A 25121-nucleotide genomic window follows, 5' to 3' on the forward strand; every position below is an offset into this window, starting at 1 on the left:
TAATCTCCTCATCTATGAAATGGGGAAAATAATATTTTGCTTTGGGGATGTTATAAGATTTAAACATCATATAGCTAGTTTTCCCCAACATTATGTGTATCACATCACATGCCACGAACAAGTAGTATTTGAAGAAGATATTATTACTTTGTTTTCTAAAATACACACACACACACACACAAAATCCACAAGAATGTTGATTATTAATGCCCTACTGATTTAGGAAAAGCTCTTTGTAGGAGAAAAACAACAACAGTGAAAGCTTAAAACCCAGGAAAAACTCATTATCACATTAAGTAAACCTATCCAAGGCAAGAATAAAAAGAAATTACTCTAGAGTTGAGAAAATATTTTCCACAGCTACTCCGTATGTCATTGTTAAATAACCTTTGGGGATTTTGCTCCACTCTGTATAAATGTGGGATACTGGACTCTGGATACTGGGTCATCGTGATGGCCCACTTAAAATGTTATAACTTTGCTATAAGCAAATAAATAAACTCATTTCCTCAGTATGTACTATCCTGGTTGGTCTGTGATAGAATCAACATTGACAATAATGACAATGAGGCCATGACAAGAGTTACTGAATGGAGGAAATAAGGTAGAAAGAGCAATTCAAAGAACTAAGAGGCAATGTGGAAAGAAGTGAGAAGGAAAATCAAAGTTAAAACACCACCAATACAGGGTACCTGGGTGGCTCAGTGAGTTGGGCCTCTGCCTTCTCCCGTCATGATCTCGGGGTCTTAGGATCAAGCCCCGTGTAGGGCTTTCTGCTCAGCGGGGAGCCTGCTTCCCTCTCTTCCTCTGCCTGTTGCTCTGTCTACTTGTGATCTCTCTCTCTGTGTCAAATAAATAAATAAAATCTAAAAAAAAAAAAACCACCAATACAGAAATAAGAATGCCAGGTATGAAGAATGAACTGAGAAGAAACAGTAATGTATCTTTTTATTTATGACCTTTTTTTAGAGGTAATGGATAATTAGGGCATTGGTGAGTGTGGGGGGGGGGGGCAGAGAGAGACAGAAGTCCCCGCAGGGAAAGTGCAAGACAGGGGGATGGTGGCTGAGGCTGTAGCTTTGGAATGCAGTATCCTGGATCAAGACAAAGTGTGGGAGACAAATGACTTCTCCAATAGTGTCCGTCCTCTTCTTCACCATTTGAAACAAAGCTAGATGAAATGGAAGGGGCTCGTGTCCTTGTGATGAAACTACCTAGCAAATGCCAGCCATGCTTTAGCTCTGAGTTATGGAAACCACATGTGACTAGACCATAATGGCATTAACTCAGAATTGCCTGCTTCATAAAGAAGGAACTTGCTGTATAAGTTGTTCCAGAAAAGTTAAATGATTTCAGAAACATGGCATAAGTGAGTGATGTCACCCAGGGAACAGGGAACACTAAATTTCTTTCAAAACAAACTCCAGAAGAGAAACATCAGCCTTTTCAATGGAAATAATGGGAGATAGCCCAGTAATTCTGGTTTCTTCTGTGCTTTATAACATCTCCTGCATATTTTTTTCCCCTCTTGATAAACCTCAGACCTTCCAGCAGATGACCTTGTCTCCTTCTTTTTAGAGTAAATGAGTCATTAGACAGAAACTTCCTCAACTCCCTACTATCAAATGGACAGACCTACCTATACCTCTACCCATTTCCCACCTCTTTCCTCATGTTAAATTGAAAAAGGTGACTTGCTACCTTATCCAAGGTAAATCCCTCCACCTATAAAAGGATACATCACCTCTGTCCTCTTGGGGACCTTATTATATAGATTAAATTCTTTTTCTCCTGTTCTTAAATTTTCCTTTCCACTGATTGTTAGCACTTAAATATGCTCAGGTGTCAATTCAGAAATCTGTAATAGTGTATCCAGAAGCTAAGTCAACATTTCCCTTTGGATATCTCAGACATCTCTAACTCAACACCTTTAAAAATGCACTCATCATTTGTCCAAAATGAACTTCCTTCTCCTTTCCCTTTTTCTCGTTTTTTCAGTCTCAGGGGAATGGCTTCATAGCCCAACCAAATGGTTTGCTAGAAACCTGGACATTATCCCTGATTCCTCCTTTCTGCTCAGTCCCCAAAGCCATTCAATCAGCTAATCTTGTTGGATCTATCTTCAAATTATATCCTGTAACCAACCAGTCTTCTTCATCTCTATTGCCACATACTGGTTTAGATAACAATCATCTCTTGCCTAGATGGTCATAACTAACTACTAACAGGCTTCACGATCATCTGTGTACATCTCTACTCATCTCTTTTCCATACTGCAGCTGGAGGAATCTTTAAAAAGTCTAGATAGGATCATGCCACACTCTTACTCATCTTTGAAATCACGGTTTCCTATTGCCTTTCAGATAGAGTTCATACTTCTTCATATAGCTTACAGTACTGTTCATGAGCTACTCCTATGAACTTCTGAGTCTCATGTCTCACCACATTCAGTACTTCAATCACTCTATGTCTTTCAGCTTTTCATTATTGCCATCTTCCTATCTACTCTTTGCCTAGCTAAAACTCCTTTGGCTCCTAGACTAAAGTAGTGCTCCTCCCCTTCCTGGGATTCTTTATTGCAATAACTTGTTTAATTCTTTGCTAGAGTATCAGAATTATGTCTTTCTTGCAGGGTCACATGACCCTGCAATTGTGCCACCGGGCATTTACACCAAAGATACACATATAGTGAAAAGAAGGGCCATATGTACCCCAATGTTCATAGCAGCAATGTCCACAATTGCCAAACTGTGGAAAGAGCTGAGATGCCCTTCAACAGACAAATGGATAAAGAAGATGTGGTCGATATATACAGTGGAATATTACACAGCCATCAGAAAGGATGAATACCCAACTTTTGCATCAACATGGACAGAACTGGAGGAGATTATGCTGAGTGAAATAAGTTAAGCAGAGCAAGTCAATTTTCATATGGTTTCATTTACTTGTGGAGCATAAAGACTAACATGGGGGACATTAGCAGAAGGAAAGGAAATATGAATTGAGGGAAATCAGAGGGGAAGATGAAAAACAAGAGACTGGATTCTGGGAAACAAACTGAGGGTTATGAGGGGGAGGGGGGAGAGGGGATGGTGAGCCTGGTGGAGGGTATTAAGGAGGGCCCGTATTGCATGGAGCAGTGGGTGTGGGTGTGGTGGATAAACAATGAATCTTGGAACATGAAAAAAATAAAATTAAGATGTTAAAAAAAAAAGAATTATGTCTTTCTTGCTCACCAATTTATCCTTCTCTCTGTTTGCTCCCAATCTCTTTTACCAGCTACTCTGGTATCTTGCTTAGTATCTGGTTTCTAATAGATCCTCAGTATTTGTCAAATAACCTGATTTTTTTTCAGGGTTTTGCTATCATTTCTCTTACTGAACTTAATAGTCTTGATTCTCCCATGGAGTTTCAGAGAATATAATCACAGCACATTTCAGATCTCACGTCTGTGGTGAGAAAGGGAGATTAAGCTTGAACATGGCCAGAACAACAAATGCTATGTTAATCCTTAAGGCTTAAGGTTTGTAATCAAGCAGTCATTTTCACTAAGGACTTAGGCATTTAGAGACACCCCCCCCCCCCCTTATCTCCATATGAGGGTCAAATGGCCGGTCTGAGTGCAGTGGTGTTTACAATTAATTGATCATATGAGGGTCAAAAAAAGCAAAGACATGTTTGTGGTTATTAATACATAAAGACAATATCTGCCATTAGGAGGAAAGAGTCTTTATGGGTTTTTGTTAGTTTTTTATTGCAATAGAGATAAAACTATAGACAAGACTACCTTTGGAAGTTCTAATAGGGCCAAAATCATTTCAAAACTGTTTATTGAATACTCACTAGATATAATATTTCACCTTATAAATCCTACAGTCCTGGAGCCAGGAGCAACCTTTGCTGTCATTCTGGCATGCTTCCTAGACACCATCTGGGAATTAAGCCTACAACATCTCTGATAGTCATTACTTTACTTTGGCTTGAGAACTTTCAAGAATGAGATTCCATTGCTGATGAGGCCACCTGCCCTACTCCTAAAAGCTCCAGTGTCACAATACTTTTTCTCCTTTTTCCTTCTCTAACTTAACATCTCTCTTCCTGTCACTTCAAACATATGTCTTCTACTTCACCTAAGTCCTCAACTTAGAAACCCTTAAATACTGGAAGGGAAGAGGTAGAGTGGGCAAAGAGAGAGAGCTTTCCTGAGCACCCAGTGTTTTAGAAGACATCCAGTGGATAGATTTTACATTACCTCTATAACTCCTTCAACAATCTAGCAAAGAAAGCAGGATTAATGACCTTGTAGTCGGTGGTAAGTAAGACTTTCCCCATTTGCTTATCTAATGTTGAAATCCAATCCAAGATTCTGAGTCAAGAGGCTGGGGTGCTAATTTATGTCGCTTAATGGACAGCTGCATAGAGTTGGCTCTTTTTACTATTTCTAAACTTGGGAGCATAGTTCTTATTGTCCTAGACAACCTCACGAGGATTTATTTGAAGATAGAGGCGTTCATGTTAGTGAAAGCCTTTTCGCTGCATGAATACATCATAGCCTTTGGAAATCACACCCAACAGAAATCTATTGCCCTTTGGAAGTGAGAACTTCTCTCTTAGAAGTAATTCAAGCCCTGGGGAAATTTGGCTTATGGTGTCCTTTTCAAACTTGCGAGAAAATGTGGATGCTGGGGAGCAATAATTTTCCTTGCAGCCAGAGAGTACCTATCAACACTAAAGCAAGTCCCAAACCATCGGGAGACTAAACAACCTGGACTAAAATAACATTGACATTCACGTTGAGACAGTCAGGAGTGATTTAGAGTTAGAGTTTGATGATCACCACAACAAACTATTCTGGAGATTTACTAACACTCCAAGGTCAGTGTTTGGAAATTCTTAAGGAGTACTCCAATAATAGAAGTATATTTGGACCAAAATAGTGTCTTATACTATGTGTATAAATTTCAATTTTGCCACACTTGCAGAATTGTAATAGGCTGAATTAAAGGAAAACGACTTGATTTTAAAAATAACATGTCACATGGGACGCCTGGGTGGCTCAGTTGGTGAAGCAGCTGCCTTCGGCTCAGGTCATGATCCCAGGGTCCTGGGATCGAGTCCCACATCAGGCTCATTGCTCGGCAGGGAGCCTGCTTCTCCCTCTGCCTCTGCCTGCCTCTTTGTCTGCCTGTGCTCGCTCTCTCTCCCTCTGTTTCTGGCAAATAAATAAATAAAATCTTTTTAAAAAAATAAATAACATGTCACCAAATAACTATTTTGAATATTTTTCTTTTTAAATTGACTTTGTAGATGAAATTTAGACAAAATCTCAATACCACCTATAACTCAAGGGTTTTGGAAGTCCTTTAACACCACATGGATTCTTTTGGGCTTCTATTATTTAACTCTGTCTGGGGATTTCTTTATGTTCTTTTATCAGATTCTCCAAAGTACTTATAATTCAAGTTGGATAAACCGGTTCTGCTGACTGCATCCCCAGCACCTTTTCCAAGGATGATAACTGCCCTTACAATTTTTTCAGACCTGGAGATCTTTCAGTGTAAAGCCAGTAGGTAAGTATTTCTGTAAACCATTATAGGTGATGTAAGAAGCTTGACAAGATAAATATGCCTAGAAAAAACAAAAGAAAGGTGCTATGATATTAACAATCATGATGATGAGATGATGGGTAACATAATTTTCCTTCCTTTTTCCTTTCTGTCCTATTTTAAATGAAGAATATATATTGCTTTTATAATAAAGAAGCTTTACTGTTGAAAAAATCAGTTGTAGACACAATAATAGCCACACATCTGAAATGAGACCTCAACTACATGTACAGGTGACAGAATGCTAAGTAGAGGCACAGACACATCTCCTGACTGCAGAAACAGATTTTAACTGAGTAGTCTGGCCCACCTGGCTCTCAGGTGCTGGCTTTATTGCGGATCACAAATCTAACTCCAAACATGGTGACAGGTCTTTGGTATGAGGTTATGTCCAACGCCTTATGGAAAGGTAATAACTTCCTCAAGTAGATCAGCTGAATAATTTTGGTTTTGCCCTGAGAATCTAGTTTAGTTGATCTAAGCTCTTGGTTCTAAGTAATATATTTACTATCCAGTAACAAGAGTTAACAAGATAAAAAGTGTCTATACAGACATGAAGGAGAATCAAACCTGTCAGTTGTCCAATCTGGACTTTTAATGGGATTGGGAGAATTTATATTAGGGAAATAAGAGAATTGTTGCTCCCAAATGTCCTGGAAGAGATATAAAGTTCTTATTATGAATACAGAGAGATTCTATTAAGTCTAGAAAGCTGGCAGGAACTCCTGTTCCAGGCTGTTTACTAAAACAAACTAAAAAATTTATAGCATGCGTGCATACAAATATATACTTAAAAAGGCAAACTTTTTACACTTCCTTATTTTCTTCATTTCTTCATCCATCCATCCACTTCTTCATTAATTCATCAATTGCTTTTCTCAGTATCTTCTCTCTGAGGGACAAAATCTTTGGTGTTGGGGAGTCCACCAGAGCACAAAACACAAAAAAATCCCTGCATTCATAGAGTTTATGTTTATAGCGCTAGAGAGATTTCAAAACAAATCTAGTAAAATATATAGTGTGTCATATGGGGATAACTGTTATGAAGAAAAATAAATCCAGGAGGTGAGGTAGGGCATGCTAAGTAGGAGGTGAGTGTGGGGAGAGAGGTCTTGTTGTTTTAAGTGGGGTGGTCAGGAAAGGTCTCACCGATAAGGTAACCTGGTGAAGAGATGTAAAAAGAGGTGGTCCCAGACATCTTTAGTATTTCCCTTTCACAAATCATTTGAGCAGCAGAAGTGGGAGAGCCCTGATCCAGTGTTTCTGTTACTTTTACCGCACATGTGAAATAATCTGACTTTTTATGCTTGGAGCATGGCACCTTCAGCACAAGAATATGGTTTTTACACAGAAATCATACATGGTAAAAAATTGTCCTTGGAGTTGTATGCCTAGTGTGCAGATCCACTCAAATATCACTGTTTGGTGGTCTGATTGAACTAACAAAACCATGTATGTGGACGTTAGTTTTTTTCCCTATACGTTCATGTGTTTGCTTTCTGAAGTGGACTTTGAGCCTACTGAAGACGGGATTGGGACAATGATTTATTCATCTTGCCGGCCTCAGCGCTTAGCCCAGTGCCTGGTATTTGTCAGGTACTCAATGATTACTAGTTGAATAAATAAATTTTGAAAGCAAAATAGACATTGACTTCAAACAGTTTGTGAGATTAATGCCCAGTGGCCACATTTACCTATTAAACCACCCAACATTGATAACTTTGTTACATCATGATAACCTCTCTCTTCCCTAGGCCCTGTATAGACTTGTCACAGGTACTCTGTAAAATAAAATGGTGATGTTTCCAACAGCAATACTTTCAGTATGAGGAACTCTAAGAGGTTGTTTCTAATTCCCATTTTTCCCATGACAGTGCTGTAAAATAGGACCTCTGTCATAGCCACACTTTTCTTCTACCTAGGTGACCGCTCATTCAGCTATGTCCTCTTTCTGACTAGGGGACAAAATTATGACAGCTTATGATATCCTTACTTGAGAGAGCAGTGAAAGGAGAGAAAGGAAAGTAAAAACTTTATTTTACAATGGAGTCCTGATTCTAGGCCTTACTAATTGTGTAGGTTTAGACCAGTTGCTGAATCTCTGCAAATCCCATGACCTCATCTGTAAACTGGGAATAATGATTACTTTTGTTAGTTAACTTTGTTATGAAGTATCATTGTGTTGGCCATAATGTTATTATTATGAAGGTCAAGTTAGATAATACACATAAGGCATTTGGTATGGCACCTGGTACAGAATGTGTGTTCAGTTGGTTTTTGTTAATACTTTCACTACTACTATTAGTGTTACTATTAGAGAAATCAGGCAAATAAGATTTTTTAAATTAGTTGTTGAATGTTTATATGATCACAGCAGATGATGCATATCAATATATTTGCACTTTAAAATTTACCTCCTATATACTTGTAATAATATTAAGCCGAGTAACGTTTATAATGTTCTTGAATGGCTCTCTTATCACTTAAGAATATGAAGAAAGTGTAAGATACTGTATCCAGAAAATGTCAGCTGCAGAATGGAATGGTACCTCACAGAACACTCTGGTCGTTCTGGGGCGCCCTCCATGCGAAGGAACACTTCAGCAGGCATTTGACCATCATGGTGGTTGATGGACTTTCTCACTAGGAGACTTTTCTTCTAGAAAGATACAGTCATGGAAGCCCTTATCTTTTTATGTGGGAAAGTGATGCCTTAATGAGGTCTGAACTCTAGTCTGATAACTTCCGTTTCCTCTTTCTTTAGAGTCTTGAAGTATGACTGAGAACAGACACCATTAGTGGCACAAACCTTACCAAGTCACGTGATTATGGAGATGGTCTATTTGATGCTGAAAATGTATCTAGTTTTTTGACAGCAGCTAAATAACCATGGGGTCAAGTGGACTTGGAAAAGCAGCGACCTTAGATGAACTGTTGAGAACGTGCATTGAGATGTTTGGTATGAGCCCTTTCTCCCTTTGATGTACCTTGATACTCTCACTTCTCCCTAATCGGAATGCTATGGAACAGAATTCAGTCTCCATCTTTGGCATTTAAGTCCTTTTTGATGGACTCCAGTCTGCCTCCCCAGTAACACTGCCATGTGCATTTCCATGCCCATAGTTAATATGCCAGGCATCCTGTCCACTTTAATGTTTCTGGAATATTCCCTGCATCTTTCTACCTCTGTGCCTTCACTGAAATTCTACTTCAGGGCTCATCTCAGAAGCCGGTCAGATGTTCATTCTACCATTCCTAATCTCCACTGTCAGGAATGCTGATTGCTTCCTCCCACAGCTCTTTGTGACTTTCCCATGGTACTGTGATCGTTTCTCGGTCTTTCGACTCAGACAAGTAGCATAATCTGCTGTGTTCTACCTTTGCATGTATGTCTTATTTCTCCTAGTAGTTTACAGACTTTATAGCTGTATGCTTTCTAATGTTGTTTACATATCCACCTCAGCATTTCAGATTATTCTTTGCACAAACAGAGTCATAAAGTGGATGGTTTTTTAATTGTTTTTTAAGTTGATTGTTACAGGAAGAGTTAGACCAGAGTAGGGTGGCCAGATAAAATACAGGAGATCAATTAAATTTGAATTTCAGATAAAGTATATTTTTAGTGTAAGCATGTCCTAAATAATGCATGGGACATACTTGTACGAAAGAATTATCTGTGGTTTACCTTAATTTCGATTAACTAAGTGTCTTGTACTTCGGTTTGCCGAATCTGGTAATCCATCACCAGAGGGAGGGTGAACCTCCCCCCACCCCCCCACCCACCCCCGTCCATCCACTTGACTTGCAAGGAAGAGCCAGTGGAAGGAGGAGGAAAACAATCATTGGGTCTATGAGAAATTTTTGACACTGATGTTTCTCTACTGGTATTAGAAAAAGAGAAGAGTGCACTGTTGTCTCCACACCCCTCATTTTATTTTATTTTTTAACAGATGACAATGGAGAGCTGAATAATAGTTATTTGCCAAGAATAGTTCTACTGATGCACCGATGGTATTTATCTTCCACTGAATTGGCAGAAAAACTTCTCTGCATATATCTTTTCAACTACTGTGTAATTTTTACAATCATAAATCAAGTTCTGTATTTAGATAGAATGTCTAACAAAAGCCGGTAAATTAAGATGAATAAATAGTCTTTAGTCAGTGTTCCAGCTGTTTTGTGGATATATATAGATGTCTAGACAAGACATCTGGATGATGGACCAAACAGTTGACTATCCATCTGGATGTTTTGGCTCTACTGAAAAATAATCACTAGATACAAAATGAAACAGAAGCTGTAGGCTGACTGTTTCTAACTTGACTTAAACATTTCTGCTGTTAGTACAATGAAAGAATAGTCAACACTGATTCCAGACCTAATTTATTCCTTTTGGGATGATAAAATGATGGACGTAGAGGATACAGTTTAGACATATGAAAATGCCAGCCAAAATAACGCGATCTGGCTCAGGAACAAACAGCACCTGAATTTTCACATCTTCCCTTGATTACAAAACTCAAAGAACATTCTAGCAGTTTATTGGAATCTGTTCATTGATCATAATTTCAGATTTCCTTCGATATAATAGCAAAAACAAACAGGGGGGAAAAACCCTAGTTAGAGACTCCGTTCTATAATAAGGGCTTTAATAGTCTACCACCTTTGAACATAAAACAGTACTAAAAGGTGACTGAAAGCCAAATGACTCAAAATGACAAAACACTCTTAGATTTAAAAGGGGATTTTCTTCTCAGAGATCTAATGTTGATTATGCAACCACTAATATTGGTTCCCACGGTCTCAGCCTGCTCCAAGCCTAGGGGACCTTGCAGATGACTGGGAAGCCTTATGGGGTAGGAGGAGCCTGAAAGGCAGAAGGTCTGATTATTAGGGCCATGTGGTCATCCTTCTGCTCATTGCAAGCTTCCTTCACTTCCTACGTCTCCCCTCCATCCTCCCAACAACCTCAGGGCCAGGGGGGATGTCTGAGAGGGTAAGAAGACATTCGCCTTGAACAGAGGTTCCTGAAAGTGAGCAAGATCCTAATCCCCAGGTCTCAATATTGAGGATTAGTGTGTAGGTGACGATTATTCATTGCTGACATCATCAGAGCCCATTCTCTCCCCATCTGAACGCCCACATAACCCAGATGTCCCCACTATGGCCTTTGTATTAGGAATTCATCTAAATTGGTCAGAGACATGCAGGTGTGGGCAAAGGACCTTGGTGCAGGGATTTTTTTCTTTAACTAGTGCACGTATCAAGATGCCAGTGGAGAAACCTGTGATGAATTTCGGTTAAAGATCTGCTACTTCATGAGGTAAATATACATGTAACTGTCTTGCAGCGGATGGTTCTGGAATTGTTGACCATTTCTTTCCCCCCAGACAGTAGACCTAGTTTGGCAATAGAATTGACTCAGATTCCCACCCCCAACCCCATTTTACTGATTTTGTTTAAATTGGCCTTCCTCTGTTCCTGGGAGTAGAATTTATCTTTCTTTTAGAGATTAAGCAGTAGCACATGTGATTAGGGAATAAAACTAGCTCTTGGAAAGAGTAAATTCATTTTTTTTTCTATTTTCCCACCATATGCTTTCCCATCTAGTTGCCATGGGTTGGGAGAAGCGTTCAATTTCAGCTGTGTCTCAGCACTTAGGTACAAGTCCAGATGTTCAGGACTTAGGGTCAGAAAGAGAGGCTCAGAGTGGGAGTGGTAGGCTTGGGTCCTTAATTGAAGGTGGGAAGAGTGAGACTCTGTGTCATCGGTGGGGAATAAGAGATTGCTAATTTGGGTTACAGTCCTGGGTTCATTGTTAATTGTAATCTGGAAAATGATACAACATTATCCATAAAGATCTAGCTTGAAATCTTCTCTTCATCAAAACTACTTAATGCCTTTCAGGTACTGGATTCTCAAGTTTCCTGCAGAGTTTAACTTGGACCTTGGTTTGATCCGTATGACTGAAGAGTTTCGGGAAGTAGCTAGTCAACTAGGGTATGAAAAGCACATCAGCCTCATCGACATATCCAGCATGTAAGAGTGGCTCACGCTTCTTTCCAACACAATGAGCCCACTGTTGGGGGAGGGAGTGGTGTGGCCCTGCTGGTTAACTCAGTTATTAGGAACTCAGTGCTAATGAGACTGACATTTTATATCTACTATTAACTTGCCACAGAGAAAACTATTTAATGACTCTAAGTATGGTTATCCGTCTTGCAAAGATAAGCTCTTGTATTGTGGGCATTCATACTCTAGTCCATTTTCCTAGAATACTTCTTCAAGAATCTTGATCCAGGTGGCATTATCCAGGAATCATCAGGGATGTTGTTAAAAATAGAGATTATTCAGGTTCATTCCTAGTTAATCAGAATCTCCGGCAGTGAGGTCAGACCTCTGTCTTTATCACAAGCCTTTCAGATCATCCATATGTTGCTGAAGTGTGAGAACCAACTTCTAGTAGCTTTCATGTGCCTTAAATCACCATCCTATTTATTGATAATCTGACAAATTTATATACCTAACCCAAACCTCTCCCCTGTGATCCCAACCTCACTGGTCATAAGAAAGAGCAAGTAAGAAATTCTTGATGGATCAGTGCAAACCCACCCTGTCTGGAAAAACAACTCAAAGTTTCTGTTCTATTGGCAATGGGTCAGTGGTTTTCTCTTCAAATATGAGGGACAGGGCGTGTATTTTGCTCCTGAAAGCAGGCCAAGAGTTACAGAGTCAGTAGGTTAATAACTTCCATCGAATGAAATGGCCTTTCAGCACATTGACCAGACTCACTGTTTTTTTTATAGTCCTTCCTATGACTGGATGAGAAGAGTCACACAGAGGAAAAAAGTATCCAAGAAGGGAAAAGCCTGTCTGCTCTTTGACCATCTGGAGCCCATTGAATTGGCTGAGCACCTCACTTTTCTGGAGCATAAATCTTTTAGAAGGATCTCAGTAAGAAACTGACATTTATTCTTCCAAGGATAACAACCACCATGCCAACTTTCCCAAGAGCTACGTTTTCATACTCTGAAGTATTGGCAGCCCCATCATTGTGCTCCACTGGAAAAGTGCCCTGAATTCACAGGAACAATCCCTTTTAACCAAAGATAAATATTATCCTGTCTTTAGTTTATGGCTTAGGAGCTATATATCTGTCGCTATTTTCAATGTCTCCTTTCATAGGATTAAAGCATGATTTTTCTGAATACTCAGTGGAGATTTAACCATTCAAGGTTTATGGAGCTCCACCGACTTCTCCCAAGTGAATGTGTTTTGCTAGGCCCTTCATTTGAGGGAAGAAATCTTTATTTAGGTTGGGATTTCTGTAAATGCCTAATTATGGGTGTAGGTTGAAAATAAGAGTTGTAGGCTTTGATAAGAATCTTCCATTAGGTTGTTTCTTTCCCAAGAATGGAGGTCCTGAATTAAACCTTTCTTTCCTACTCTGTCTTGATAGCGTTCCTTCTCCACCTCTTATCTCTTCCTCCTGAGTATGGTCTCTTGTCTCTTCCTAGCCACCTACTCTCTATCCACTTGTTATGATAATATTTCTGCAGTGGCTCATAATCAGCCTTTGTCTCACCAAGCTCTGGGGCAGCCATTCTTCTTCCTACTTTTCCAAAATGCCAAGGAGTTAATTATATTATTAGTTGCAAAGAAGAACATGAAATTAGAAGTATGGATTTCTGAAACACAGATTCTTTTCAATAAATAATCCTACTTGGAGAGGACCTTCATGGTTCTCCACCAGCAGGCCATGAGAGGTAACCCGCTGCATTGTTTATATGATGGAAGGCTCGTATGTATTTGATGACATCCATGGTGACCTCCTGAAAAGGTGTCCGTTTTGCTAAGGAGCTACCTTACTTCAACTGCTGTTTTTATTTTTTTTCTTGAAAAAACCTTACAGAATTATTCTGACTTGAAATCATTATATATATATATACACATATATATGTATATATATATTCATTTTCTTTATTTTTAAAGATTATTTATTTATTTATTTATTTGACAGGGAGTGAGAGAGAGAGAGAGTAAGAGAGGGAACACAAGCAAGGGGAGTGGGAGAGGGAGAAGCAGGCCTTCCACTGAGCAGGGAGTCCAATGCAGGGCTCAATCCCAGGACCCCGGGATCATGTACGGAGCCACACAGGCGCCCCCATTTTCTTTTCTTTAATGCATGCCATTGTATCTCAACCTTGCCTGACCACTGGAATCACCAGCACCAATGACTGAAAAATGGAGATTCTTAGGTTCTTCCTCGGGAGATTGATCCTTTAGGTCTCGAGGGTTCCCAGAAACCAAGAGGTTATAACACAAATGCCCCCGGTGAATCTCACGATCTGGCAAATTTGGGACTCACTGGAATGTGATTTGGAATCTTGTCCCTCCCCACCCCACCCCTGACGCTGTGATGTATAAGTATGTATCTGTGTATGGGGGAGTGAAACAGCAAAATAATATGTGAAGGGTACATGTATATTCAAATGTGTAAGATGCCATTATGAATGTGAAATGAAAGAAATCATTCTGTTGTTATGAAACAATATCCCACATCTTCCATCCAACGTTCTAATTTCTGATTTTGCAAAGGCTCCCTTTTAATTCAGAGTCTCTGAATCTTCCTTTACTAGTTCACTGATTACCAAAGCTATGTCATCCATGGCTGTCTGGAGAATAACCCAACCTTGGAGAGATCTATTGCTTTATTTAATGGAATCTCTAAGTGGGTCCAGTTGATGGTTCTTAGCAAACCAACCCCCCAGCAAAGGGCAGAAGTCATTACAAAGTTTATCAACGTTGCCAAGGTATGTATGTCTTGGAGTTAGATGGTTTTGGGTTTTTGGGGGGAGGGGGTTTAGGCTTTTGTCAGAGAGAGGTTGGGGGGAACATTAGAGGAGGGAGCTGCAGACAGAGGGAGAAGGAGGCTCCCTGCTGAGCAAGGATTCCCAATTCAGGCCAGGACCCTGGGATCATGACCTGAGCTGAAGGCGGACACTTAACCAACTGAGCCACCAAGGTGTCCCTTGGACAGGGTTCTTAAAGGAACGTTCGTTCACTCTAGAGAAAAGCTGTTGAAGAAATTTGGGGTTTGCAATATAAAGGACAATTAAAGTATTCTTAATATCTGGTGAACACCTCATACTGCTATCATGGGAGAAGATTGCTTTTAATTGGCAATACTTAGAAGAACTTACTATAACTATTTTTTTGGTAAAATTATTGGCATATTTTTCTGGTGAATTGCATTTGTACTTCATTTTAAACTGATGACATTTTTCTTTGTTATTGAAATGGTGCACGCATTCACCTGTAATTCAGATAGATCAGAATAATTGAAAAATTGTTACAAAGTATTGATGTTAACTTTTTTTTTAAATTTTTTATTGCAGAAGCTCCTCCAGCTTAAAAATTTTAACACTCTGATGGCGGTGGTGGGAGGCCTTAGTCACAGTTCCATTTCACGCCTCAAGGAGACCCATTCTCATCTTTCTTCAGAAGTTACAAAGGTACAGTGGATTAGATCCTAATCTTAAGTAAAAAAAACTCATCTGTAAGTTGTTTAGGGATAGGATGCTCCTAAGAAATGTCACTCAGAGGGGGAAGTTTTCTTCTTAGGTGATGATTGGTTACACATGGAGAATTAAATAGGAAAGGAGTAGCCACACTGCCTGGAAAAACCGGATCGGAAGTGGTGGCAAGTGTCCCAGTAGGAAGGCCGTGAATACCATAAACGTACTGCAGTTGTAAGTACTAGTGTGCATTTCATGCCTACTGTGTGACAGGCCCCGTGACACACACAGGGGATACAAGATGAATAAGACAAGTCATTCCTACCCTCCTCAAATGAAGCCGTTCAACACCTGCTCTCTTCAAGGCCCTGTGTTCAGCATGGTGAAAGAGACAAAGGAAGAGGCAGGTGTAGACCTTGTCCAGAAATCCCTCAGATTGATAGATGAGTTTTCAGGGAAAAAAATATATTTTTGAAAAAACAGTGATCATTTCCCAAACTGAGCTTTTTCTGCCACATTGGTTTCCAGGCCACTAGAATAATATTTTTCCTTATTGAGTGAAAAAGGACATTGCATCCTTACGAAAAGATTTCCTTGTAAGTGTAAGTGTGGAGTTCGCTCTATCAGTAAGGACCCTTTTCAGTTATAAGTTTAAAAAAATCTGGGAATTGCTGGAGCAGTAAGGGAATGGGTCAGCTCACATACCTGGAAGTCCAGAGGCAGGGCCAGATCCAAGCATGGTCTGATCAGAGCTCTTGGCTCAGTAGCTCTGTCTTCCTTGGAGCATCAGGTTTTTATTCATTTCATTAGACTGCCTTCTTTCCTGATTAGACCATCTGTAGCAGCAAGAAAGTGATGCTTTGGGTTTTTTTGTTTGTCTGTTTGTTTTTAAGATTTTTAAATCTATTTGTCAAGGAGAGAAAGGGTGCACACAAGCTGGGAGAGCGACAGGCAGAGGGAGAAATAGGCTCCCCACGGAGCAGGGAGCCCAATGTGGGGCTCCATTCTAAGACCCTGGGATCATGACCTGAGCTGAAGGCAGAAGCTTAGCCGACTGAGCCACCCAGGTGTTCCATAAATGATATGCTCTTGTTCACGAAAGTTGGAGATAGAGAAAGCTCTCAGCCCTGCCGGGTGGAATGAAAGACCTCTTTTTAGGCAGCTTGGCCCACCTCAAGTTCCATGCTCATCACTAGGCCAATCACAGTGGCTAGAGAAATAGAATGTACTGATTAGCTTAGGTCTGTGCTCCTGAACCAATCACAAACCAGAGGGGATAGAATTGGGATGATGGTAAATCAGAACCCATCCTTGGACTTGGGAATGGAGGCAGCTCCCTCAGTTACATGGGCCATTTGGAGAAAGTATAGCCCCATGGAAATTGAGGTCTATTACAAAGGTCTGGTTGCTGTTAGGCAACTAACAATAAACAGCAGGATATAAGCCAAGATACACAGCTGTCTGACCTAAAACACTCATTCAAAGCATAAAGAGGCTCGTTATCTTAGTGTCTTAATATCCTTTGTCTTTGTAATGAATTTCAAGTAAAGAGCAAAACACATTTTACATGTTGTGAGGAGTAAGAATTCAGTAGAGGCTCTTAGAGGCTTGGAACCACTCGTGTATCTTCGAAAATTATTTGAATTCTTCCTTCTTACAGAAAAGAAAACTCGGGCCCCTCAAAATGAAGTTGCTTGCTCAAGGTCATGCTTGTCCCAAACCCCTAGCTGTCTTACACCTAAGTGTGGCTTTTCCTCCTACCCCATCCTGTCCCAGATGAACCTTCAAGTAATACCATGAATGCAACTTTCTTAGAACAACTAGGACACACCAATATAGTACCTACTATATTTTAATAGGATACATGGTTATATTTGTGGACTGTAAGATTTCCATGAATTGCAAACTACTTATAGCTATTTGATGTCATTTAACATCCTGACATTGCCAGCAGGCAGGTAGAGGTGCAGGGAGGTTTCTGCTCTGCAGTGAAATAGAACAGGCTGCCCCTCTCCTAGCCAGGCCCAGTGCATTTCTCTAATTTTCTTTTCCCAGGTTAATATTTCCCTGCATCAGTATTGGTTCGATCGATGCTTCTCTCAGTGGCCGAGGAATGTCCTAGCTGCACACAGCAGATGCACACGGGGGTGGGCGGACAGGAAAACTGAAACCTCTCCTTTCCCATCCGTTCCCAGAACTGGCACGAAATGACAGAGCTGGTCTCCTCCAACGGCAATTACTGCAGCTACCGCAGGGCCTTTGCAGACTGCGAGGGCTTCAAGATCCCCATCCTTGGCGTGCACTTGAAAGACTTGATAGCAGTCCACGTCATTTTCCCAGACTGGACGGAGGACAACAAAGTGAACATTGTAAAAATGCACCAACTCTCCGTGACCCTGAGTGAACTGGTGTCCCTGCAGAACGCCTCCCACCACTTAGAACCCAACATGGACCTGATCAACCTGCTCACGGTGAGTTCAAGGGACCGGGTTTGTGTTCAGGACTCTTCCGTGCCTCCCTGCACAGGGTGTACAGGAACATCCAGGCCATTCACTCACCAGGTTGCATGCTGGGCCAGTGGACGTGGAGAGATCTGCAAGAGTGGGGGAGGGGAGGGGAGCCCAGCCCTATAAGCAGCATGAATTGAGACTGCAATCTTGGGGCCAAGAAATTTCCCATTGTCTGGAGGAGCCTAATCAGCACCGCTCCAGCTCCGCATCCAGACCTCTCGCTCTCAGCCCCTCCCGCTCTCAGCCCCTCACTCTCCCTCACCACACCTGTCTTGTTCATTCCCTCCCTCTACATGGCTCATCTCATCTGCCTCCCTTTGCCCCCCATCCCGCCCCGCACAACCGTAGCTGAAGCCTGGGGTAATGTCAGGACCTCCTCCATCATCTCCCTGCCCCTAACGCCAACCTCCCCAAAGCCACCTGGCATTGGAGACCCTTCCAGACTCATTGTCTATCTAGCCTGTTTTGCCATCACCTGCTCCCACAACACGCTCGCCTTTGAGGAACACTGGACTTTCCACTGTGAACTGTTGCCTTCTGCTTCCTGGCCTTTGCGCTTTCTTGGAAAACCCCTTTCCTACCCACCCCTGTGACTAGCTCAAATTCAAAAGCCTCTGTCTTTCTGGAGCATTCTCTCTTCCTCTCCAGAGCAGTAACACATCGGTCACATGTGTGGCTCTTGCCCTTTATGCTTTCTTAACCATAGGCGGTATCACTCGGTAATAGATTTCTTTTCCTGTTTACCTGCCTGACACAGCCCATCTCCCCAGCACTTCTCACAGTACCTGGCATATTTAGGCGCTCAACAGATGAACACTGTATCTAGAAATGAAGGGGTCAGACAGAAGACATTCACCCAGTAATCATACTTTTTGTCCTCTGTGGTGGGTCACCAGGTCCTAGCGCTTTTAGAGAGAACAGGTGTAGAGAAGAGAGCCTTCCCCACTGGCGGCTGCTTTGTCAGGGGGCAGAGGCATGACCAAATTCTCTCACCCTCGTTTCACAAATGCAGAAGCAACTTCCCTGTTTGGGTTTATAACACTGAAGCCTCTGACCTGTGGCTGCAACACCGAATTGACTATTTTCCCGTAATGACCATGGAAAATGAAAACAATAACTTTCTGAAGCTCTGAGAGCTGAAATCCCCTACTGCTACATTGGAATGAGAGCGTTGGTTCCTAGACCTTTCATAGACTGTTCCTAGAGCACATAATTGTTTACCAAAGAACAGAACCCCCTAAATGCACGTCGTAAAGCCAGCTGTACCTTAGTATAAAGCAGAAGTGGGCAACGCACAGAAACATGAATCTCCTGGGGCTGAATCTATATGACAAACAGTAAACACGCAGACGTTCGCCATTGGGGGAAAAAAACCCTCACAATAGACCAGGCACCTGCATTTATTAATCATTTGCCATGTAAATCTGTTTCCATGAATAAGTGACCAGAGTTGCAGCCCCAGTCGGACTGCAAACCCACAGACCCAGGTGATGTCTGCAGACTGGCCTGAGTTCCCCATGTCTGTGTCCAGGCGGCTCTGTGAGAGCATCATCGAACAGGTGCCCATGCATTTTTCTCATCCACACAAAAGATAGTGATGGAAGGGGGTGCCTGGGGGCTCAGTCTGTTAAGTGGCTACCTTCAGCTCAGGTCATGATTCTGAAGTCCCAGGATCGAATCCCACATGGGGCTCCCTGCTCAGCGGGGAGTCAGCTTCTCCCTCTAACCCTCTCCTCTCTCATGCTCTCTCTGACACAAGCTCTCTCTCTCAAGCTAATAAATAAAATCTTAAAAAAAAAAAAAAGACAGTGATGGAGAAGGGGAATACATTTTGGGTCACGAATGCAGCAAGCACCCTAATGACAGCTATTTGGAAGGTATCAAAGGATTTTGAATGAAACTTTTCAGGTACAAATGGAAAATTTGAACTCCAGAAATAAGGATGAAGAAAACATTTTTTTTTTTTTTTCTGGGAAGGAAAGAAAAAAGAAAGAGGATGCCAACTCAGTCTCTCTCTCTCACTCTCTCTCGGCCATTAAAGGAGTATATAGGAGCCACCAAGCCCCATGTTTAGGAAGAGCAGGGTTGTTAGTATACTGCAGGGGCAAGGATCCCTGGTGGGAGATTTAGCTTTTTAGCTCTGGGTGTGCAGTTACTTCGTTTGGTCTTGACTTTGGACTTTTCATAAAGGGTTCCGTGCTCCTTTATGAGATCTCTTCCAGCTCTAAACTTCTGTGATTCTGGATATAAGCACGGGGGGAGCCTGGAGACTAAGGCAGCCGGTGTCAGTCTGATTCTGTGGTTCCAGCCCCGTGGTTCCCTCAATAGCACAGCTCCCCCTCTGAGCACTCATCAGCAAGCCAGGTCCTGCTTAAGAGCCCACATCCCTCTGTCCTCCCCACCACCGAGGAGAAGGTTCAGGGCACAGGAACACGCATTCCTTCTTCCTGCCACCGACGGATGAATCTCTTCAATGTGGATAGAGGAGACTCCCGTCAGGGGTTCCCTGGACCCCAGGGGGCATTTCACGGAGCACCCATGTGTTGGGATTAGAACCGTTTGATTGACGGAAGCTACCCAAATGCATGCAAAGGCCTGGGAAGCCCCAAGACTCTGGGTCAGGTTTTTGCCCAGAGTGATTGTTTGCTTCTAAACACGGCCTTGGTGAGGAAGACAATTCACAATAGAAAGCCCTGGAGAACAGCAAATTAGGACTCTTCAATGGATCCAGAACTACTGAGTGTTTGCCCCAGGCAGGGAGCTGCACAGCAGTGTGCGAACTTCCTGTAATAATTGATTGCATTTTCACAGTGCTTCCACGAACTTCTCCTTGGTAGGTTCTCACAGACACCCTAGGAGCTAGCCTCTGCAGACCGGAGCCTGTAACCTCAACCCCTAACCCTTTGTGTTTTACAAAGAAACAAACAGACTTCTGAAGGACAAGAAGCTTGCAAATGGCAAACTTCTGAATCCCGCTATGGAGTGGTGGGGGCACTCCACCTCTCCTCAACCATGGACTCTTACTCCGTAATGTGGAAACATTGCTGACATTTATTTTATTTTGCATCTGTAAAAATTTAAGTAGTCTAGGGACACCTGGGTGGCTCAGTGAGTTAAAGCCTTTGCATTCGGCTCAGGTCATGATCTCAGGGTCCTGGGATCGAGGCCCACATCAAGCTCTCTGCTCAGCAGGGAGCCTGCTTCCTCCTGCTCTCTCTCTGCCTGCCTCTCTGCCTACTTGTGATCTCTGTGAAATAAATAAATAAAATCCTTAAAAAAAAAAATTAAATAGTCTCTCTCTCCCTCTTCATGGGTATTCAGAGAAGGAGTTAATTACAGAACCAAATCTATGAGTCAGATACTGTGATGCCATTTTTATCATTGTAAACTTATCCCCTGAAAAGTACCCAGCACGTGAAGGAACTAGGACCCCAGCACTACACTGTTGGGATTTGAATTGTTCCCCTTTTCAGGGACAATCTAGAGAAGGCATCTTCCATTGTCATCCCTCCCAGTCCTGGAACCAGAAGCTTTAAAAGCAATGCTTCTTGCTTCATGGCATATGAAATCGTCTGATTCTTTTCATAGTATTTTTAGATCTATCAGTTACTTTTACCATTCTGAGTATATGCAAATATCTGGAAAGCCCCCTGTATTTTTACAGTTTCCAAAAAAAAGAAGAAGAAGAATTGCAAAAATGGTGAATGGCGATAGTTTGATGACCAAGTGTGTTTTATTTTATAATTCTCTAATCAAGGCAATGTGGTCTTAATGTACAGAGTAAATCCACAACCATCTTTGCTGATAGACTTTGATGTAAATGCAGCAAACGGAAACAGTGACTCAGGACATATTTCAAAAACAATGAGACTCAGAATATGTTAGACACAAGCAAACATTCCTGAAATTCCACTGCCTATAATTATAAAATACAGGCATATAGGAAATACAACAGGTTACTCTACGCAGGACATAAAACCCAGAGGAGATGAGAGAATGCACGGAGGTAGGATCATGGCTGGGGAAGCAGAGAGCTGGCAGGAGTAACCCAGGGGGCAGCTTCACATTCACTGATGCGTGCAGTGACATTTGGCTGGAAACCTATCAGTATGGCCCACTAAACAAACCCCACTGGTTACGCGTTAGCTCATTTAATCTTCACATCAGTTCTAGGAGGGACTTATTATTTATGCTTCCCATTTTATAGACTGGGAGATTGAGCCCCAGGAAGGTTAATGACTTGCCCAGGTTCACAATACCACTAATAGAGAGCAAAGGTTTGGAGAAGATATTTCCATTATTGGATCTGGTATCTGTCCATGTGCTATATGAAAATTCTCGGGGTACCAGGTGGTGGGTATTATAGAGGGCACGGATTGCATGGAACACTGGGTGTGGTGAAAAAATGATAGTTATGCTGAAAATAAATAAATGAAAAAAAAAAAAAAAGAAAATGCTCAAGGATGTTCTGTGTCTTTTGAAAGAGCATCTCCCTTGCATAGCATGTGGTTATTTGGGTTTCTGGACAGATGTACTAGCACTCTTGTCATCCCTTCTCCAGCAGATGTCAGTGCCAGTCACTAGAGACCTAATTAGGAGGACAGGAACAGGTTCATCAAAGTCCAGAATAACTCCTGGTAACAAAGAATTTGGAAGAAAGAAGTCACTTGATTTTCTTTCTGTTTATGTAGCATTCACAATGCAAGGCAGCAAGCCATGGGGGGGGGGGGGTTACAGAGGCAGAAAAGACAAATGGCTAACTGTTTTCTTGAGGCTTAGAGGCCAGTAGAGTTTTCCATTATGGAATTTACAAAATGGTGGGCAACTGCCCATGGCAGATGGGTTTTATTTGGCTGACATGTAATCTTAAATTTTTAAAATTAGTTGCTAATATTTAAAAATTGAGTATTTCATATAAAACTTCAGATTTCTGGCTTCTTCTGACAAATGAGAAGATACTGCAATACCAAACAAACTTTCTTGACATTTCATTGTGTACCAAGGCCCCTGTGTAGTACTTCCCATGAGGTATTCCATTTGATCCTGATCAAAATGCAATTCGGTAGGGACTTTTAAGATAATTTCCATTTTACAGATGTGGAAACTGAGTATCAGAGAAGATGTAACTAGTTCAAGGTGACAGGGCTAAGCAGTGGCAGGCCTGCACTTGAACTCAGACCCACTGGACTCCAGAACCTCCCTCTCTGCTATATTTGTCACCTCTCTGAACAATCCCTATTGCATTGAGCACATTGCCTTTTGTTGATGTAAACACATCTGACATAACTCATAGTATGGCTGATGGCCATACTAGGTTTCACTATTTCTTTTTAAAAGTTCATGTTCCACCTCCAATTGCTCTCTTTTTAATGTTCTACATTCTCTCAAATGACACTGAGACACTGAGGTTACACATTGAGTTTGAAAAATATTTCAGCAATGTAAATAAATAAGTAAATGTGATCCAACATCATTATTTATCCCTTCTAATTTGTTGTAGCTTTCTCTGGACCTCTACCACACAGAAGACGATATTTACAAACTGTCACTGGTGCTGGAGCCTAGAAATTCTAAATCGGTAGGTGGTGTTTTCTCTCTAAGGATCAGAGTCAAATACCTTTGTTTGTCATATATCATGATGCCTGTTCCAGTGATGCTTTGTGATCTGAAGACTGAATAATTTTAAAAATTCGTATTATTCCATTTTGCCTGTGGAAGAGCTGAGCTCTGACAGTTTGAGATTATTTCTTCATATCAGAGGCTAATAAAGAACAACATTATTCCCAATTATTCCATTTCATTGTTTATCTTCTATGTGCTGTGTCCCATCTGAGAATTTGTGTACACATAGGCCCTCTTCCCAACAAAACAAGAACTCATCTTAATGTTAAACAGCATTTAGACTCTCCAATATAAAACCCATTCAGTATGAAATTAAGTGTAATAAATTTTGAAGACCCTAATCATAATTCACAAATTTCCCTGCTAATGATCGACTCAGCTCATAATTTCAGTATCACATTGGATCACTGACTCTTAGTAAAGAAACATTCTATGCTGAGATTGGGGAAATTGCACTACCGAAAGTACACTGGCCATTAGTTTTATCGAGTATTTTATGCAGCAAACTGAAACAGTTGTCTGTGTCTTAGATATGTTTTGTGCTAATAAAAAAATACCTGGGCGAATTTGAAATTTATAGTGAGGATGAGGTTCACATGTTGAAGGAAAAACTGTCTCTATGTTGGCTTCTTAGACTCCTATCCTGACATCAGGTTTCTGATAAAGGCTTCATGCCTTACCTCCTTACCTGTTGAGTTCTGTGGCATGTTGCCAGAGATGTGGACCTTAAGTGTGACCCTCTATTCTGATTCTGAAGCATCAGCCCAAAAGAGGCAGAATGACTGTGAGGTGCTGGGAGGTTACGCACTTGAGCTTGAGTCGGTTGACCTGGTAGCATCTGTTCTTATGATCATGAGTGTGGTGTTTCCATCAGCATGTTCACCTCCCCACCAGTCCCCAGAGGCTCATCTCCTGGGGACACTGAAGAACAGATCCATGTGGCCAGATACAGACCAAAGGGAAGAATGAGGGCTAGACTCTGCAAAGTTAGCACGCCTAAGAGCTGGAGAGAAAGGCAAAGTTATTAGAAAAAAGGAATTCATGAGCTCTTTTCTCATTCCTTGGCTTTGATGGGAGGATGCTGATTTCAGTGTGGCAAGCTGTTACACGTGCACATGGCATTTCCACCTCCTCACCCCTTCCTCTACCTATAAGCAGGCACCTTAATTGCTATCCATTGGTTGTTGAGCACCTGCTGGGGCTTCTGTATCTCATTAACTCTTAAGGAAGTGGAGTCTGATGAGGACAGGTGTCTCACATGGAGAGCCTGTATGTGGAAGAAATGGGAGGTGGTGTCAGGCCTGTCTGTCTTCAACTCCTGTGCTTTTTTCGTTTTCTTTTCTTTTCTTTTTTTTTTAAAGATTTTTATTTATTTATTTGACAGAATGAGAGGGGGATTACAAATAGTCAGAGGCAGGCAGAGAGAGGGGGGAAGCAAGCTTCCTGCTGAGTAGAGAGCCCCATGCAGGGCTCGATCCCAGGACCCTGAGATCATGACCTGGGCCAAAGGCAGACACTTAATCATCTGAGTCACCCAGGCACCCCTTCTGTGCTTTTTCTGCCGCAGGATGCTCCCCATCATTTTCCTGGCAGCCCTTGTATCAGGAACATGGTAGGAATGACCATGTTAGCATACTTGCCTGATTTGTGCTCTTTAGATGTTTTAGTTTATTTTCAGGATGAATTTTTGCCAATTGTAGGAGACATTTCCATCCAATGTAGTCTTTTTTATCTTTTATAAAAGCAGAAGCTTTCAAAGCCCCTTCCAACGACTAAAAGCCTCTGAATCTATGCGAACACATTTCCCCAATTCTTTTCCATCTCTTGTCCTCCTGTTTTGTGTTTAGGTTTGACATATGCTGACA

The 25121-nt window shown here is 41.5% G+C and overlaps 1 protein-coding gene across 7 annotated transcripts in view; it reads left to right on the top strand.

The window, feature by feature from the left end:
• RASGRP3 (RAS guanyl releasing protein 3) overlaps positions 1-25121 on the top strand; it is a 108271-nt gene that overhangs the window by 60170 nt on the left and 22980 nt on the right. For 6 of the 7 annotated variants that reach the window (XM_059188618.1, XM_059188613.1, XM_059188617.1 and 3 more), the window contains exons 2-11: positions 5438-5570; positions 8371-8565; positions 9557-9659; positions 10867-10929; positions 11514-11645; positions 12413-12560; positions 14246-14419; positions 15005-15121; positions 17320-17595; positions 23135-23212. In XM_059188618.1, the coding sequence (XP_059044601.1) occupies positions 8496-8565; positions 9557-9659; positions 10867-10929; positions 11514-11645; positions 12413-12560; positions 14246-14419; positions 15005-15121; positions 17320-17595; positions 23135-23212 (1161 nt within the window). In that variant the 5' untranslated portion in view covers positions 5438-5570; positions 8371-8495. Of the gene's footprint in view, positions 1-5437; positions 5571-8370; positions 8566-9556; positions 9660-10861; positions 10930-11513; positions 11646-12412; positions 12561-14245; positions 14420-15004; positions 15122-17319; positions 17596-23134; positions 23213-25121 lie in introns of those variants that run through there. The other variant, XM_059188619.1, reaches the window with a different exon arrangement.

The sequence above is a fragment of the Mustela lutreola genome, chromosome 9, assembly GCF_030435805.1.
Source record: "Mustela lutreola isolate mMusLut2 chromosome 9, mMusLut2.pri, whole genome shotgun sequence".
NCBI classification, from domain to species: domain Eukaryota; kingdom Metazoa; phylum Chordata; class Mammalia; order Carnivora; family Mustelidae; genus Mustela; species Mustela lutreola.